General features: G+C 38.3%; 2 protein-coding genes across 2 annotated transcripts; both read left to right on the top strand.

The window, feature by feature from the left end:
• Positions 1-8,722: 8,722 nt before the first annotated feature.
• On the top strand, positions 8,723-9,994 carry LOC308639003 (protein FAM47E-like; the record flags this gene model as incomplete). Its single annotated transcript, XM_081276919.1, has 1 exon — positions 8,723-9,994. One exon carries the CDS (start codon positions 8,723-8,725, stop codon positions 9,992-9,994), a length of 1,272 nt encoding a protein of 423 aa, XP_081133045.1.
• Positions 9,995-19,708: 9,714 nt separating this feature from the next.
• On the top strand, positions 19,709-20,260 carry LOC308639257 (ferritin heavy chain-like; the record flags this gene model as incomplete). The annotated part of the gene is made up of 1 exon (XM_081277466.1): positions 19,709-20,260. One exon carries the CDS (start codon positions 19,709-19,711, stop codon positions 20,258-20,260), a length of 552 nt encoding a protein of 183 aa, XP_081133592.1.
• Positions 20,261-20,474: the final 214 nt, after the last annotated feature.

Raw genomic sequence — 20,474 nt, 5'->3', positions numbered from 1 at the left:
AAACAGAGAGTGAGAGACAGCGAGAGAATTTTTTAATCTTTATTTATTTTGTTTTTTTTTTTTTTTTTAGTTTTCGATGGGCACAACATCTTTGTTTGTATGTGGTGCTGAAGATCGAACCTGGGCCGCACGCATGCCATGCGAGCGCGCTACCACTTGAGCCACATCCCCAGCCCCACGAGTGAATTTTATATTAGTTTACCTGGTTCACAGCTAAAATTTTAGAATGAAAGTTCTGAGATCTTTGTGTCTGTCTGTTTATGTATGGATGTATATTTGTTATGCATTTGTGACATTTTTCTACCTCTGGATTATATTACCAAATTAATTTTTTAAATCCCTTAAAGGAATTCTAGCCAAATTGGCTTAGAGACAAATGACCATGTATGTAAATCAAATATTTAAAAACACTTAGAAATATAGAAACTAACTCTAATGTTCTTTTTAAAGTTCACATGATGTATGATAATCTTTGTTAAATAAAGCTAGTATAAAAATCTTTGATAAAATGTAAACATGAATATCTTTGGGACTGTCATCATTAAATAGAATGCAGATGTATATTTTATCCTACCTATGTTTACTAGTAAACAAGCTTATGTTATCTCTACTAGAGGTTTAAATTAATAAAACTATAAATCCAGTCTAAGAGCAAAAGGCACAATACAAATGAATTACTCAGAGCTGAGGATATGGGTGTAGCTTAGTGGCAGATGCTTGTCTTGTGTGTTCTAAGGCCCTGAGTTCAATCCCCAGTCCTGCTAACAAATAAACAAACAAAAAAAAAGAATTGCTTGATATATGTCAAGCCTTACAATTAAAAAGAAGAAAGAACCATATGCTTAACTTTTTAGGTTCTTTATTTCTGTGATATTTTTGATACTTGCCTGCTTTGTCTGTCAGTAAGAGAAATAAATTAAGATGATGGCTAGCTTTTTAAAATGTCTAGTGAAATTTTCATGAGAAATTCCAGTATAATTGCTAAAAAAAGTGAGTTAATGTAAGTGGAATAGAGTTTTTAAATGAACTTTTCTATAATGATTATGTTTTATAAAACATGTGCACTTAAGAACCACTTAAAAATGTCATTGGTGCCTTGAAACCTTAAAGTTATGTTAAGTTAAATTAAGTGAGATATATTCATTAAATGTCTGGTTGAGTTCTAAATAAGACAAAATATGTTTAAGATTTTCTGCTTTTGGTTTTTGATTATAGAGGTGCTAAAGATATTTGGTTCTGTTAATAAGCATGAGAAATTGTATTATTGGAGAAGCATATGTTTTTAGAAATTATAAAATGGGATTAATCTACAGAATGTTGGAATGTTACAGACAGTTCACAATTGCATACTTCCTAGTTTTCACTAAAAATTAAGGTTATTGAAACTTAAAAGTTCTAATTTGATATATGGAATTAAAAACACTAGAAATTATAAGAGAAGCAACTTTGTATTCAAATTATGCAAGGAAGGTAAGATGTATTTTTGGTAAGGAAGGTTCTAAGGGCATGAAGATGTTTATTTGTTAAAAAGAAATGGAGTGGGGCTGGGGATGTGGCTCAAGCGGTAGCGCGCTCTCCTGGCATGCGTGCGGCCCGGGTTCGATCCTCAGCACCACATACAAAGATGTTGTGTACGCCGAAAACTGAAAAATAAATATTGAAACTCTCTCTCTCTCTCTCTCTCTCTCTCAAAAAGAAAAAAAAAAGAAATGGAGTAATTAATTCCATTCTAAATAGAATGAGTGGTTGTTCCAGAATGAGAAAAATAAAAATACAAGGGAAAAAAAGCTGATAAATTAAAAAAATAATTTGTAAAATGTTTGCTGAAAAGGAATCTTATCTTATATAGTCAAAGCTATAAGACTGGATGAATTTATTTATAAGGTTTTATTAAAATTATCTGTGTGTTAAATATTGAGGCAAAACCAGAGTTTGGTCTTCTCTTTTAAAACAGTTTTCTTAAGTTATGTATATATGTATGTATATATGTATATATGTATGTATGTACTGGGGATCAAACCCAGGGGCACTTTACTACTGACCTATGTCCCAAGCCTTTTTAATTTTTATTTTGAGGCAGGATCTCACTGAGTTGCTTAGGACCTCACTAAGTTTCTGAGGCTGGTTTTGAACTTGTGATCCTCCTGCCTCAGCCTCCAAAACCACTGGGATTATAGGCTTGTGTCATGGCATCCAGCTATTGTTTATTTTTAATAAGAAATTGGAAAAACATTTTTCTTTACTTTTTAAATAATCTGCTTAGGAAAAACTTTAATAACATTTAGAAACATATGTTAAATATATTAAGAACTCTTACAGAATAAAAAGAAAAAGGAAAAAATAACTTAATTTTAAAATGAAGAAATGTATATTCATGTCCTTTGTACAAAGATATAAAAATGGACATTAAACCAATGAAAAAATTCTTGATATTATGAACCATTAGGAAAATGCAAGTTGAAACCACAATGAGATATCACTTCATACATTCTAGGATAGCTATCATAAAAATAGTTATAAAAGGGATAATTGTAGGTATTGGTGAGATTATGGAGAAATTGGAACCCTCATTCACTAGCTGGTGGGAATATAAAATAGTGAAGACACTATGGAAAAACAGCCTGGTAGTTCCTCAAAAGGTTAAACACATAGTTTTATAACCCAACAATTCTATTCCTATCCAAAAGAAATGAAAACATTTGTCATACAAAAACTTGTATGAAAATATTCATAGCAACATTATTCATTTAAAAAGTTTGAAACAGCTGGGTGCAGTGGGACATGCTTATAATCCCAGAAGCTCAGGAGGCTGAGGCAGGAGGATCCCCAGTTCAAAGCCAGCCTCAGCAACAGCGAGGCCCTAAGCAACTCAGTGAGACCCTGTCGTCTCTAAATAACATATTAAAAAGGGATGGGGACATGGCTCAGTGGTTAAGTGTGTGGGGTCTCTCTCATCCATCGAGGAGGTCCATGGAACAGGGTTGAGGATAGTGTGGGTGCAGAGTTGATAATCAAGACTTCCGGAGACCAAAACAGGAAGCATGTCTGATTTTATTGCGTAGTTACCATGTATATATACTCAGGCAATAGCTAAGCAGATTACAGGCAGCCACCAATGCAATTTCTGCTAACTGTCCTTGCAGCAACCAATCAAGTAGTGGGCCTTGGAGCAAGTGCAGGGACTGTAACACATGGCCTCAAGCCCAGGGCTGTACTTATGCAGTAAGAGGCCTGCCACTCACACTTCGTGCATGAGGGGAGTGGCCTGCCACTCAGACGCCCTTAATGTAAGCTATGTATGCAGTACTCCATGCATTTGTCTCCATAGTTAATTTAAGTGCCCCTGGGTTCAATTCCCGGTACAAACAAAACAGAATAAAACAAAATTGGAAAGAACTCAAATGTCCATCAGCTGATAAATGGATAAATCAAATATGGTATATCCACACAATGGATAATCAATTGGTAATAAAAAGAAAATGAAGTACTATTATACTCTATGACATAGATGAAACTTGAAAAGAGTATGTATGATAAATTAAAGAATTCCGTCAAAAAGACCATGTTTTCTATGATTCCATTCATAACAAATGTCCAGAATAGGCAAATTTCAAGAGTGAGAAAGTAGATTAGTGGTTGCCAATGGTTAAAGTGGTGGGTTAGATGAACATTGACTGTTAATATGTTGTGATGTTTATTTTGGGGTTGATGACAGCATTTTAAAATTGACTGTGGCAATGTACACTCTGTGAATACACTAAGAACCATTGATTTGTGTCCTTTAAGTGAAAGAATTGTATAATATGTACATTTTATTTTAGAAAATCTGTATTTGTTTTTAAAGAAGAGTTTTCTACATCAGGAGGAAGAGCTGAAGGGATAAACTAGAAAGTCCATAACAAGAATATTATGATTTTTTTAAACTGATAAAACATATTAACTATATCATCTAAACAAATATAAGGAAAGTAATGTGCACCAGATTTCAAATATATATGTGAATGGATATGTGATATATCCCCTTTGAGGAATCAGGAATGACATTTATTCTTGGATATTTCCCCTATATCAATTTGTACCTCTCATGACTATTCAAAGCTGAGTTTCAGTTATTTAATTCTTGTGTTTTTTTTTTCTTTTTCTTTTCTTTTGGAGGTACTGAGGATTCAACTCAGAAACACTTTACCCCTAAGCTACATCCCCAGCCCTTTTTATTTTTTATTTTGACACAGGGTCTCACTAAGTCACCGAGTTTGGTCTTGAACTTGTGATACTATTAGTTTAGTCTCCCAAGTTGCTGGGATTGCAGGCATGCACCACCGCACCCAGCTCTAAAATAAGAGCTATTTTTTTTTTTTTGTATTTCAACAAGAACCAATTGCATGTTTCCATAGTGAAAGTTAAGGGCAAAAGCTGATGAATTTGCAGTTCAGAGAGGATGAACAAAAATGAAGCAGGCCTGAGATGACTTGTTGAGTAAGCTTTAAAGGGAGGCCAAATTTGGAAAGCTTAAAAAAGCATATGATTAATTTGGAACGTAATTATATACAAATATTAGTGATATTTTAAAAGAAGGAGAAACAATACATAGAAGCTAAGGATATAGAGAAATAACTATGTCATGTTAATGAAAAATAAAAATGAAAACTAAAAGGGTAAAGTAAATGACAGTATAAACTCTTGATAGAAAATCTAATATTGAAAATTATTGCTTGATTACAAGCTGTAAAAGGCTTTTATTATGTGTTGCTGTATAGAAGCAATGTCTATGGTAACAATGACCTTTAAGACAGATGCATTAACACATTCCCTATTATTTGAAGAAATATAGTGTGGAGTGGTTGAGCAACCTGTTTGGCAACCTACAACGATCACTTTTCAGAGATATACCTTTTGAAGATGTTAAATACTCTCAGCAGGTTTACTCTAATAGACCTACCCCCTAATCATCCTTTCTCTGTTTGGAATAGGATACATAATTTGAGGATGCTGATTCTCATACAGTAATGTAATCTCCTTGATAGAAGAAGTGAGCATTTTACTTATATTGCATGATGCTTATTCATTTCATTTCACTGATTAGTTGTAAAACAGATATATGTGATTTCTGTTGCAATTATCTTTCCCTATATGGAAAATAAAATGTCATATGACAAGACTGGAAGATTGAACTTTACAAAGTATTTGAATATCCAAAGCTTTTATTTTTTTTTTAAAGAGAGAGTGAGAGAGGGGAGAGAGAGAGAGAGAGAGAGAGAGAATTTTTTTAATATTTATTTTTTAGTTCTCGGCGGACGCAACATCTTTGTTGGTATGTGGTGCTGAGGCTCGAACCCGGGTCGCACGCACGCCAGGCGCCAGGCGAGCGCGCTACCGCTTGAGCCACATCCCCAGCCCCTCCAAAGCTTTTTTAAAAAAACTATTATTGGCCATTAATGTTAGGAAATACTGTCTTTGTTTTTTTAAATATTTATTTCTTTAGTTTTAGGTGGACACAGTATCTTTATTTTACATTTATGCTAGGCGAGCGCGCTACCACTTGAGCCCCATCCCCATCCCTGTCTTTGTTTTCATCTGGAAATGTCACTTTGTCCCCCTCCCTAAGTGGAAATTTCTGCTAGTGATTAGTATTTCAGAAAATTGAACAAGAAAGTCACAGGCAATGATTTTTAGACGACGACGACTCCTCCTCCTCCTCCTCCTCCTCCTCCTCCTCCTCCTCCTCCTCCTCTTCCTCCTCCTCCTCCTCCTCCTCCTCTTCCTCCTCCTCCTCCTCCTCCTTTTTCCTGTGCTGGGGATTAAACACAGGGCCTTATACATGCTAGGCAAGCACTCTGCCACTGAACTACACCTCCAATCTCCAAATTCCTGTTTTCCTAGTCATTTGAATTTTTATTTCCTGGCCTCATACATTAGCTTCTGACATCAATCTTAGTTCACTCTAGTTGTATTGATCCACTTAATTCTATTTCATTCATTTACAATCTGAATCTATACTACTCAATACTCACAAAAGGTATGCCTCAAAAATGAAATTTGAACAAAACTTTTGAAATAATTAATATGCAAAGACTGATTCTATCTAGCAAGGAAATAGTGTGAATTTCATTCTGAGGCCAACACAAAGTAAATTATATTTCTTTTTCTGGCCAAGAAACAAGATAATTGTATCGTTAATTGGATTAGTTTGAAGACACAGCCCACACTCTGGCACAAAATAGAAACTTAACAAATGTGTGATGAGTAAAATAATAAATGAACAAATTAATTTTTAAAAAGACATAAGTTCAGCCAGGTGCAGTGGTGCATACCTGTAATCCCAGCAGCTCAGGAGGCTGAGACAGGAGGATTGCAAGATCAAAGCCAACCTCAGCAACTTGAGACACTAAGCAACTCAGGGAGACCCTGTCTCTAAATAAAATACAAAATAGAGCTGGGGATGTGGCTCAGTGATTGAGTGCCCTGAATTCAATCCCCAGTACCGCCCTCCCTAAAAAAAACATAAGTTCAGGCCACGCACAAGAAATGATTTCTAATCAATAATTTGTGTACTAGAATTTTTTTTTTTAATGCTAAAAGAGTGTTGTAAGGGGTCCCGTGGAGCTGAAATGACCACAGGGTTCTATAGCAATTGGGCCTTGTATTCTCACAGGAATGATTTTAAGCAAGATGAACAGAATAACAAGCAAGAATTTATTAGAGGAATGAAAATGCAAGTATACACAGGTTAGGCACTGAGTGGACAATCTCCAAAGAGAACGGTGTGGTTGTTACAAAGTCTGGGTTTTTATGGGGTCTGGGTTTCTTTGTTGTCTTGTTTTATCATACCTCCGTTGATTGACTAGTTATTTATTGTCCTTTGTTTGTCATTTTATATGGCCCTCAGATTTTTTTTTTTTTTTTTTTTTTTTGTGAGGGTCGTAATGACCAGGTCACAGAAGATGGCTTTGACATGTTTTTGAAATAATAGTTCCTTTAAGGGGTTATGATTAACTATGGCCAGGGTTGGTTTGACATATCAGTTCCTGTTTTCTTTGTAGGTTATAAGTGACCAGATGGTTGTCTATTTTTTTAAGGTTTCCTGTTTTTTCCATTCCTGTGACCTATGGACTTGTCCCTCAAATACACATTTGATGTCCTCCCTAAATGTTGTTTCTCCTTATTATCGCTCTTTCCACCTGCTCATAGCTAACTTCCTAACAAGAGGAGTTATGCTGGATCATATTTGTAAAATGCCTAATGTAGTATGATGAGGAATTTGGTATTCAGTTTGTGGATTTAAAAAACAATATCTGTTATGAACATTAGGAGACAAAAACAAAATGGAATAGTATAATCTAAGGAAGAAGTTGGTTTTAGTAAAGTGGGTATGATCCCCACTTTCAAATAATGAGTCAATAATAATGTAGTGAGGAATTTGATACTTTTGAAGTCTCTGGTGACCTTGGAGAAGGCAGCATCATGTGAATGGTGGTGACAGGCTAATACAAACATTTTCTGAACAAGATAAACTAAAATGGACCAGTTTTTTTTTGTTGTTGTTGTTGTTTTGTTTTGAGACAACAACAACAAAATCAGGACAAATCTTTAAGATAATAGTTTGCAAGACAGTGGACATAATGTAGCAGAGACTGGTCCCTTAGAAATGGAAGACAAATGAGTGAGTTCTACGATTTATGATAGACAAAAGAACACATGAACGAATTGGGATGTACCTCTTTATGACTCAGAAAACTCAATATTATTATTATTTATCTTCAAATTAATCTAAAGAGTAAACATAACCTTCACCAAAGTCTAAACAAGCTTTTTGGGGTAGATATTCACTAAGTGATTTTTAAATTCCCATAGAAATGTAAAGGAAATAACAGAACCCAAACAAACAAAACAACTTTGTAAAAGAAGAACAGAATTAGAAGAACTGCAAATTAAAACCACAATGCAGGTAGGACTACATCCCTATTAAAATAGTCAAAGCTAAAATGACTAATCATAACAAATGTTGGGAGTGTGAGGAGGAATGGAAACTGTTATACACTGCTAGAAGGTTGTACAAAATAGTACAACCACATGGTCCAAGGATACAAAATTTTAGATAAGTAGGAGGAAAAAGTCCAAATAAGAAATCTATTCTATAACATAGTGACCATTGTATGTTACTTTTGAAAAATGCCAAGACAGTTAATATTAACTGTTTTCAACACAAAAATGACAACTAAGGGAGTTAATATTGCATATATTAACTAGATTTAATTATTCCATTGTGTTTGTGTGTGTGTGTGTATTTCAGAAACTCGTGTTATACTTGATAAAGACAAACGGTTTTATCTGTAAATTAAAAAAAAAAAAGTAGTACACCCAATTGGGAAACGTTTGGTGGTTGCTTAAAAAAGTTAAACATACACCTTTCATGATCCCACCATTGAACTCTTAGCTAAAATTTACATAAGAGAAAAGAATGCATATGCGCCCACGAGAATGTGGATACAAAAGTTCATAGAAGCATTCTCTGTAATTGTCCCAATCAGAAAACAATGTGGATAAATAGTGCATTATGTCCATACAAGGGACATACACAAAATGGACCAAGCTGGGTGGATCGCTGGGCACTGCCCCTCCAGGAGAACCAGGATTGCCAGTATCCTAGCAACCGCCGGGGCCTCGGGTAAACACAGCGCTGAGGCTTGCTTGGGCGATCGGTGGCTCTGGAGCCACAGGTACCATGGCGGAACAGAAGTGGCGGTTCCGGCCATGGATATTGGAGCCACTCTCTCTGGGCATGACCAGCAAGCCCTGGTACGACGACCGTTTGTCTTCCAGGTATTTTGCAAAGCAAAAGAAAAAGCTTCTGAAGTTCCCCACCTCGCTGGATAGCCGGCGGTGGGTATTCGTTAAAGAAGGATTGGATGACTTCAGGAATGGCTGTCCCTCCAGTGAGGATCTGATCACTCGGGGCCGGAGCCGCAAAGAGGCCTTTCTCCCAATGATTTCTCACAGAGTTCCCCAGCCTGCCCCCACGAAGAGTCGCAAGAAGTCCAAGAATGCAGGTCTGTTTTCCACGCTCTCAAGGGCTCAACTGGCACGCAAGGCGTTTGTAGCGGATGTCGAAGCCAGCCTGACCCAGCATCCCTTGGTTCACTACCCAAATCTGGAAGAAGATCTCCCTGCAGAAATCTTATTAAAGGTGCTGGAAGTACTGGACCCTGACAGGAAGCTGGAAGACACGTGGGCTTACTGTGAGGGCCATGGCAAAGGGACCAAGGAACCCAGCAAGGTTTCCAAACGCTGTACTAAAAGAAGCTTCCCGGAACCTCCCAAGATTCCCAGGTCAAATAAAAAAATATCGATTCATGAAGAAGACAAGTCAAGTAAAAAAGATTTGCCCCCTTCTCAGGGTCATAAGCACATACCAAAAGGAATTAGTGACTTCTGCAAATGGGTTGCTACTTTTGGAGACTTGGGCATTGATGAAGAGTTCATGATGCAACAGGTTGACATTGACTATGAGTGCCAACCAACCTATGATGACTACCACATCAAGAAAATAAATCTGCTTCCTTCTGATCTCAAGTACTGCAGCCAGCTAAACAAAGTGAAGGAGATTGGATTCTCCATACAGGAACTAGACTTTGAGAGGAAACTCCACAAATTCAAGAATCCTTATAAACCCAACTGGGTGAAGATTAGGTATGGGGCATGGTACCTGAAGCCCAAGTTGTGGAGAAAGCTAGTCAATGATGAACCATTGATTGACCCCAAGGTCTTACGTGAAAGTCAAGAACCCCATACTCCTAAACCAGACATTATTGACGATCTTTATGGGACAATTGCCTTTAAGGATTTCATCATGAGCAAAGGCTACAGTATGCCAGACATCCTCGAGAAGCTGTTTATCAGGAAGGGATGGAATTATGACTCTGTTAAGACTCCTATACCAAAAGCAATAAAAGCTCATGAAAGCACTGAAGTTGAAGATGATGATGATGATGACTAGATGGTTTTCAATTTACTACTTATTTGGCTATTTCTTTTTCTCACTTCAAGCATCAATCAAAATACACAGTGACCATCCTGTCATGAATGTACAACTTTGGCAACATTTGTAAATTCAACACTTCATGTTTACAAACATTTTTCAATAAACTGCTTTGGATTCATCCATATTGTAGACATTGTATCAAGTATGAAAGCAACATTCACCTAGACTTTTTCACATTTTTATAGCAGTTGAGAATATTATATCATTATCTCAATTATTTGTAAAAAATGCATAACACCATAAATAAAAGAATTTCTCTTAAAAATGATCTAGTGATGTCAGTTACATCATGGAATGAATCTCAAAATCCTATAATTGTGCTGAATAAAAGGAAACTTGTATAGTTCCACTTACATGAAACTTTTTTTTCTTTTTCTGGTACTAGGGATTGAACCCAGGGGCCTACTACTATTGGGCTACACTCCAAGTCCTTTTTATTTTTAATTTTGACACAAGGCCTTACTGAGTTGCCCAGGCTGTTTTTCAATTTGTGATCCTCCTGCTTCAGCTTCCTGGATCCCTGGGATTATAGGCATGTGCCACCATGTTCAGCATAAAATTTTAATGAAATGATTACAGCAATTATTTTGGCAAACAAAACTTGAAATCTGTAGTTAAAACCATGTTACTCCATTTTCTCTTCTTGCACTTTAGTTTTTATTCTTCCCAGAGGTAACCATATTTAAGAAAATTAGTTTCAGGCTCTTTGGAGGTTTTACAACCTTAATTTTTTAAAATTTATTTTTTAGGTGTAGATGGACACAACACAATGCCTTTATTTTTATGTGGTGCTGAGGATCGAACCCAGGTCCCGCCCGTGCTAGGTGAGCGCTCTACCACTGAGCCGCAATCCCAGTCCTACAACCTTAATTTTATTTATCTGTTTATCTATAAGGACTTTTTAAAAAAGTGTATATTTGTTCATTCATTCTTCCTACTTATTTATTTTGTGCACAGTACTGTGGATTAAAACCCCTGGGCCTTACACATGCTAGGCCAGCTTTCTACCACTGAGCTATATTCCAATGCCTATCATTCATTTTTCTTGATGTGTATGCGAAGAAAACTTATGATCAACCCTCTGGGCAAACTGTGTACCATATAGTTTTCTTAACTATAGTCATATGGTTGTAATCAGATTTCCAGAACTAATTAATCTTACATAGCTGAAACTTTGGCCAATATCTCCTCATATCTCCTCCCCTTCAGAGCCTGACAACTCCCATTTTGCTCTCTGCCTCTATGAGTTTGAGCATTTAAGACTCCACATGTAAGTGAAATCATACGACATTTGTCTTTCTGCATCTGGCCCATTTCACTTAGCATAATGTCCTCCAGATTCATCCATGTTATCATAAGTAGCAAGATAGCATCCTTTTTAAAAGTCACAATAACATTCCCATGTGTGTATATATATTATGTTTTCTTGATTCATTCATTTGTTGATGGGCATTTATATTGTTTTTTTTTTTTTTTTAAAGAGAGAGTGAGAGAAGAGAGAGAGAGAGAGAGAGAGAGAGAGAGAGAGAGAGAGAGAGAGAGAGAGAGAATTTTTTTTTTAATATTTATTTTTTAGTTCTCGGCGGACACAACATCTTTGTTGGTATGTGGTGCTGAGGATCGAACCCGGGCCGCACGCACACCAGGCGAGCGCGCTACCGCTTGAGCCATATCCCCAGCCCATATTGTTTTTATATCTTGATACCTGTGAGTAATGGTGAGGTGTGTACACAGGAGTGCAGATAACTCTTCAAGATTTTATTTCATTTACTTTGGCCATCTATTCAGACGTAGAGTTGGCAGATAATATGGTAGTTCCATTTTTAATTTTTTGAGGAATCTGCATACTGGTTTCCATAATGGCTGTACCCATTTATATATCTGTCAACAGTGGGAAAGAGTTCCTTTTTCTCCACTTCTTTGCAATCACTTTTTTTTTTTTGTACTAGCACACTTTACCATGGAGCTACATCCCCAGCTATTTTATTTTATTTTATTTTTTAGACATGGCCTTGCTAAGTTTCTTAGGGCCTTGCTAAGTTGCTGAAGCTGGTCTTAAACATGCAATCATCCCCCACCCCTGCCCCAGTCGCTGGGATTACAGGTGAGCTCCACTGCTCCTGGCAGACAACATTTATCTTCTGTCTGACAATATCCATTTTAGCAGGGGTGAAGTAAAATCTCATTGTAGATTTTATTTGCATTTTCCTGATGTTTAGTGATGTTGAGCATCTTTCCCTCTCACTGTTGGTGATTTGTATCCATCCTTTCTTTTCTTCCTTCCCTCCCTCCCTCCCTCCCTTCCTCCCTTCCTTCCTTCCTTCCTTCCTTCCTTCCTTCCAACTTTTTGCAGTGCTGAGGATCAAACCCTGGGCCTCCTGCATGCTAGATAACTCCTTTACCACTGAAACATACTCCCCTCTTATATGTCCTCTTTTGAGAAATATTTATTCAGGTCTTTTCCCCATTTTTAATAGGACTACTGGAATTTTTATAGTTGATTTGTATGGATTACTTATTTATTTTCAATATTAATCCTTTATGAGATATGGCTTGCAGATGTTTTCTGCAATTCCATAGGATCCTTTTTACTCTGTTGAATTTTTCCTTTTTCTGTGCAGAAAGTTTTTAGGTTAATACAATTCTACATGTCAGTTTTTGCTTTTGTTGTATATGCTTTGGGTTCTGTGTTCGTAAGCTTTTCATCACCATGACCAAAATACTTGACAAGAACTTAGAAGGAGAAAAGTTCATTTTGTTTCATGGTTTCAGAGGTTCAGTTCATGTCAGCTGACTCCATTGGTCTGGACCTAAGGTGTGGCAGAACATCATGGCAGGAGGGTGGCAGTGGAGGGTTGTTGGGAAACAGAAAGAGAGAAGGAGAAGCCAGGGGGACAAGACATAATCCCCAAGGGAACTTCTTTAGTCACCCACCTTCTCCAGCCATGTAGTAGTGTCACCCCCTTCTCCACAGAAAATCTTAACTGGGCTTCTCCAGAAATCTTCACCATGGCTGATTTTAGGATTGTCAGCAAGAGTCTCTACAAAAGAGTTCAATGTAGTTAAACTTCCTATTTTCCTTGGCCACTGGCCTGGAAGAAATCAGCACTCCAGATGCTGGATGCCCCCTTACTAGTTTTTCCACAAACATTTATCCAGTATAGTAGTTTGTAGAAGTGTGTTTGCAAATGCAAAGTGTGATAGAGAGAAAGAGAGAGAGAGAGAGAGAGAGAGAGAGAGAGAGAGAGAGAGAGAGAGAGATCCTTTAACAAGGCCTCTGGCCTTTTGTGCTGGAGCTTCACAGAGATGTCTATATTTCTAAGATAAGAGAAGTTACCAGTTGGTGTCCATGGTAACAGCTGGCAGGGGGAAGAAAGAAATGGGAGAAGAAGCTCTCCCCTTCTCAGATGCTGTCCTTGAAGTGTTAACTTACCCAGAACAGTGAAAGAAAAAGCTGCTTTTATGTGAACTTCTGCAAACTGTGAACTTCTAAGCCCCTTCCCTTACCCACTGGGTATGAAGTACTGAAACTACCTGAACTTGGGGTTCAAGGTATTAATTGATTGAAGTGAAAGCTGGACCCCCTGAACCTGGCTGCAGCCAAATAAAACTATTTCCTGCTATCTTCAGTGCCCTGCCTTGTCTGTCCTCTACAACAGTGCCCTACCTGCCTGTAGTTACCATCCAGTTATTCCTTTCAAATTATTAACCTATCAAATGGATTAATCCATTGATTAGGTTACATCTCTCATAATCTAATAATTTTACTTTCTGCATTAACACAGGAGCTTTTGGGGCACACCTCATAACCACACCATAAGAGATGCCAATGCCAAGAAGCTTTTTCTCTATTGTTTATTTAAGTAGTTTTATGATTTTTGGACTTATATTTAAGTATTTAATCCATTTTGAAATGAATATTTTATATGATTTTTTCTGTTTTAAAGTTTTTTTATTTTTTTCCTTTTTTAATTGGCAAATTACAGTTGTACATAATGATGGGATTGGTGCTTATATATTAATTACGTATTGCATACATGCATGCAATATAGCCATAATTTGGCCAATGTCATTTCCTAGTATTTTCCCTTTTCCTTCCTTCTGCACTTGCCCCAGTCCCTTTCCTCTACTCTACTGATCTCTTTGATTTTCAAGAGTCCCTCCCACTCAATCTCATCTTTTTCCCCCCTTTCCTTCTCTAGCTTCCACATATAATCCGTGCCTTTCTGAGTTTAGCTTATTTTGTTTTAACATAATGTTCTTAAATTCCATCCACTTTCCTACAAATGACATAATTTCATTCTTTTTCAAGGCTGAGTAAAATTCTATTCTGTATGTATACCACATTTTCTTTAATCATTCATTCATCTGGTTCCATAATTTGGCTATTGTGAATTGTGCTGCTATAAACATGGGTATGCATGCATCACAATAGTATGACGACTTTATTCTTTAAGATAAATACCGAAGAGTGGGATAGCTAGGTCATATAGTTGTTCCATTCCTAGTTTTTTGAGGAACTGCCATACTGATTTCCATAGTGGTTGTACTAATTTACAGTCCCACCAACAGTGTAAAAGGGTTCCTTTTCCTCCATATCCTCCTAGGCATTTATTATTGTTTGTATGCTTGATGCTGCCATTCTAACTGAAGTCAGATGAAATCTCAGAGTAGTTTTGATTTGCATTCCCCTAATTGGTAAAGATATTTAATAGTTTTTCATATATTTGTTGGACATTTGTGGGTTCTTTATTTTTTTCTTTTCTTTTCTTTCTTTCTCTATTTCTTTCTTTCTTTTTTGTTTTGTGAAATAACTTTTTAGATCTTTTGCCCATTTATTAATTGGGTTATTTGGACTTTTGGAGTTAAGTTTTTTGAGTTTGTTATATATTCTGGATATTAATCCTCTGACAGAGTAGAGTAGCTAGCAAAGATTTTCTCCCATTCTGTAGGATATCTGTTCACATTCTTGTTTCCTTTGCTGTGCAGAAGTTTTTTAATTTCATGTCATTCCATTTATTAACTCCTGGCATTATTTCCTGAGCTTTAGAGGGAAAGTTATTGCCTGCACCTATATATTGAAATGTTGAATCTACATTTTCCTTTAAGATTTGCACAATTTCTGGTCTAATTCCTAGGTTTTTGATCCATTTTGAGTAGCCTTTTGTGCAGGATGACAGACAAGGGTCTAGTCTCATTCTTCTACATATGGATAACCAGTTTACCCAGCATGATATGTTAAAAAGGCTACCTTTTCCCCAACATATTTTTGGTCCCTTTGTCAAGGATCAGATGACTGTAGATGTTTGTCTTCTATTCTGTACCATTGGCCTGTGTGTCTGTTGTTTTGCCAGTACCATGCAGTTTTTGTTATTATAGCTTCAAAGTATAATTTGAAGTCAGGTATTATGCTTTTTCAGGTTAGAATTGTTTTGGCAATTCTGGGTCTTTTACTCTTTGGGATGAATTTTAGGACTGTTCTAGTTCTGTGAAGAATATCATTTGTTTTTTAAGGGAATTACATTGAATCTGTATGTTGCCTTTGGTAATAGAGCCATTTTAACAATATTAATTCTGCCTATCTACAATCATGGGAGGTCTTTCTATCTTCTTGCATCTTCTTCAATTTCTTTCTTCAGTGTTCTACGGTTTTCAATGTAGAGGTCTTTCACCTCCTCGGTTAGATCTATTCCTAGGCTTTCTTAGGTTATGTGAATGGGACTGCTTCCTAATTTCTTTCTCAGAAGATTCATAGACAGGAAAGTTATTGATTTTTGTACGTTGATTTTGTAACTTGCCATTTTGCTGTATTTGTTTATCAGCTCTAGCAGTCTTCTGGTGGAGATTTTCTTCTAGGTATAGGATCATATCCTCTGCAAACAGTGATAATTTTACTTCTTCCTTTCCTATTTTTATCCCTTTTATTTCCCTCTCTTGCCCAATTGCTTTGCTAGAATTTGTAGTACTATATTGAATATGAGTGGTGAAAGTGGACATTCTTGTCTTGTTCGAATTTCCCCATTCACAATAATGATGGCTTTGGGTTTGTTATGCATAGCTTTTACAATGTTGAGATAAATCCTTCTATGGTTAGTTTCTGAGATAAATCCTTCTATGGTTGTTTTCTTCAGTGTTTTTATCACAAACGGCTGCTGAAATTTGTTGACGGTTTCTCTGTGTCTATCCAGTTAACTCTGTGATTTTTGTTTTTAATCTACTCATGTAGTGAATTGCATTTATTGATTTGAGTATGTTAAATCATCCTTGCATCCCTGGGATAAAACCCACCTGCATGATGTACCATCTTCTTATTTTGTTGAAGGCAATTTGCTGATATTTTATTAAGAATTTTTACATGTAAGTTCATCAGGGATATTGGTCTGTAGTGTCCTAAAGCGTCCTTATCTATTTTTGGTATGAGAGTGATATGAACTTCATAGAATGAATTTGGAAGTATTCTATACTTTCTATTTCATGAAATAATTATCATAATTATAAATTACATCAATATTTTTTTTTGTATTTGCTAAGACTTGCTTTGTGGCCTACAATATGGTCTATTTGGGAGAAGGCTCCATGAACAGCTGAGAAGAAAGTGAATTCAGCTGTTGAATGAAATATTCTATAGATGTCTGTTAAGTCCATTTGATTTATAATATTTATTAGAGTTGTAGTCTTTACTGAGCTCATGGAAGACATGATTCTCCAGCTTTCAGATGGAAGTTCATGGGACTTCTTGGCCTGCATAAGTATGTGAGCCAATTCCTATATCCTATATATCAAGATCTGCTTCTCTGGAGTACCCTGCCTAATACATCTTGTTTTAATTCGAATATTATTACTTTAATCTCTACAAGATGGTATGTATTTATTCATTTGTTCATTTTCTCTCCTCTTCTGAAGAATGAATACTCTGTGAGAACAAGGACTTTGTTTAATTAGTATAGAAATTACCAGCACCTAGAAAGAACAGAGTGTAAAGTAGATGCTCAATAATTATTTGCAAATGAATTAACAAAGGAAGAGGAGGATTTTTTAAATTATAAGATTTATTACCATACTATAGCATTTCCCTTACATTTTTAATAATGAAAATGCTTCATCTCCTTTTACAAAAAATGTGAATTTGTCTCTGTGAGATAGAATTCTTCCTTCCCAAAAAGTTCTAGTTCACATTTTCCTGGTTGAAAAGAATTTATTACATTTTTTGAAATTAAAATACATGCCTTTCCCATCACTTCTAACATAATCACATCCAAAACAAAGGCTATTGTCATTTACTTTTAACGTTACACGTGCCAGTGATTCTGCTAATAATCTCCTGTTATATCTTAATACCCATCACCTCATTTTAAACACAACAGGTGTTCAGATATTTTCAGTGCAACATTGATGAAGGCATCTTGGAAATAAAAAATTCAGGTATATCAAACAGTATTTTGAGACATGATAGTGGGCAATAGTTCACTGGGAGAGTGATGATGTCCAAGACAAGCGAGAAAGAAGATTTCAGTCTCCCATCTCACCAAAACTAGAATCAATAAGCTAGATTTCCTCTATTGCAAAATATTTATTAAAGAAGATGCATGTTTCATAGGTAGGCATAGCCTCATATTTGGAGTTAGAAATCATGTCCCCGAATACCTGATTTTCCACATTTTGCCTATGTGACCTCATGCTTCAGGGAGCTTAGCTCCTCATTTATAAAATGGAAACCATAACAACAAGCTGAAAGGCATTTTAGTGAGGGTTAATGGATGACTTTACATAATTGCCCAATGCCACAAACATCACAGAATTGAAACTCAGCATATATTTATAGAAGAGAAGGAGGGAAGGAGAGCATGAAGCAGGTATTGCAAAGGCCCAAAGGAAATAAGCCAAGGGAAAAAACAATTTAATGACATGAATCCTGGATGACAGTTTCCAAATGGATCACTCTTAATTTTAGCTATTGCTTAAAATGAAGAAAATTATTTGCAAAATAGGAGTTCACTAGTAAGCACTCCTTTGCTTATTGGTGGTGGCTAACTCAAATACAATTATTTTTCTTGGAGAAATTATATTTTTGTTTTGTTATTCTCCCTTTTATTAAAAAAAATTGGTACTGTAGATTGAACCAGGGGCACTCAACCAAGAGCCACATCCCCAGTCCCCTTTATTTTTTGAGACAGAGTCTCTCTAAGTTGCTTAGGGCCTGGCTAAGTCGCTGAGACTGGCTTTGAACTCATGATCCTCCTGCCTCAGCCTCCCAAGTTGCTGGGATTACAGGCATGTGCCATTGTGCCAGCAGGAATCTACTACTCTTCAAATAATCTAGCATAATATCCACTACATTGCTATTATAATAAAATTATGCCATATAAAAGAAAATAGCTTAAAACAAGATCTCTTGATATGATTATTATTAAGTCCCCAGTTCAGGAAGCTTTGCCATAGAAACAAATATCCATAACTAAGGATTCTCACCTTAAGATGTTTACAGTCTTTTTAGGAATCAAGATGGGCGCACTTGAAATTAAATAGCAATTCAGGACAATACATAGGAACTATCTATAGAAATCTATCCTGAATAAGCTACCTTTGCAAGTTTAGTCCCTTTCTCAGACTAACCTTGGGATTTACTGATTCGCAGTGGGAGGATAAAAACCAACAACAAGGCTACCTGAGTGGCAGCGAAAGTCAAGAGGAGGTTGAAGGCCATGAATACTTCTACGTGGTTAACATTGCTTTCCCTAGGAATGCACCTAAAGCTTTTCTTTACTGACACAGCAAAGAGAATGCGGTATTTACACAAGAAGAAATTCATGGTCTAGGTACAGAGAGTGAGCTGATCCAGGATATTAAGAGACCATTGAGATTGTCCATTTAGGAGTCCAGAGAGGACAAAAAGCATGTTTTGCTAGGGTGGTGGTGGAAGGTTCCAGAGAGAATAGAGAAGTGAGGAACCAGTCTTAAAAGTGTGAAGAAACATGGAAAGGTAGAAGGATGCAGAGATTTTGGAGTGAAGCTCTGCTGTCAGAGAAGTGTGAGCATGATCATGAGTGGAAGGAGAAAGGCGGCAGTGGCTGGATTTACTGACTTCCGGGAATGGAGCGAGGACACAATCAAAAGGGTCGTTAGTCCAGACACTGACGTCACTGAGGAAAGCTGCCATTCAAACGCAGCCTGTGAGATTAACCGTCCCAGAAGCCCTCCATCTAATGAGAGGGTCCCACTGGACAGTATTCACACGAGCCTCTTCTTACCTGACCACCATTACCACGACGCCCGTCCCTCTAGGCCTCTAACTTAAACATTACGCAGGTGAGACGCCCAGCGGAGTCGCCCAGGTTACTGAGGGAACTCTGCGGGGCACAGCAGGGCACAGCAGGGCACAGCCGGGTACCGCCAGGCCCCTGACCCCTGACCCCTGACCCTCAACTCCCAGGAAAACGCCACCGCCATTGCCAGGCTCCACAGCCGCCATTACCCGCTTGCCTTCCGCCGAGGTCAGACCGGCCCAGGCCCCGGCACCGCTCACCGCCCCAGGCGCCGCCCTCAGACAGCCTGGCAGCGGTCCGGGGACCCCGCCGCCGCTACCGCGGCCGCCGCCGCTGCCCACTGCGCAGCCCCAGAGCCCGCTCCGCCCTCGCCTTCGTGGTGGCACCCCTCCTGCCCGCGCCCGTCATGGTGCCCATCGTGGTGTCGCAGGTGCGCCACAACTACCACCCCGACTGCGAGGCCGCCGTCAACAGCCAGATCCAGGTGCAACTGCACGCCTCCTACGTCTACCTGTCCTCGGCCGCCTTCTGCCACCGCCCACAAGTGGCCCTGGAGCACTTCGCCAGCTTCTTCCTGCGCCTGTCGCACGAGTGGAGGGACCGCGCCGAGAAGCTGATGGAGCTGCAGAACCAGCGCGGAGGCCACATCCGGCTCCACGACGTCGAGCAGCCCGAGCGCAGCGCCTGGCACAGCGGCCTCCAAGCCATGGAGTGCGCCTTCCACCTGGAGAAGAGCCTCAACCAGGGCCTCCTGGAGCTGCACCACCTGGCCGCCGAGAGGGGCGACCCCCACCTCTGCCAGTTCCTGAAGCGCCACTATCTGCACCAGCAGGTCCTCATCATCCGCGAGCTGGCCGGCTACCTGACCAACCTGCGCAGGATTCAGGCCCTGGAAGACCCGATGGCCGAGATCCTCTTTGACAGGCTCACCCTGGGCCGCAGCTGCAAGGACGACTGAGCAGGACTGTGCCCAGCCCATGCCACCCCCCGGGTGGGTCCCCAGGCCGGGCCTACACGTAGCCCTTTCAGCAAGTTCCCTTCAGTTTGGGCCTTTCAGTTTGATTGTTACTTCCAATAAAGTTATTTATTTGGTTTTTAATGAAATAAAGGTGTTCAGTTGGTGTGTGTGTGTATGAGGGAAACTCTTGACTTTTCAAGGGTAGGTCTCCCTG

This window comes from Spermophilus citellus, assembly GCF_964194105.1.
Source record: "Spermophilus citellus genome assembly, chromosome: X".
NCBI classification, from domain to species: Eukaryota; Metazoa; Chordata; class Mammalia; order Rodentia; family Sciuridae; genus Spermophilus; species Spermophilus citellus.
This window is presented reverse-complemented; position numbering and strand designations above follow the sequence as displayed.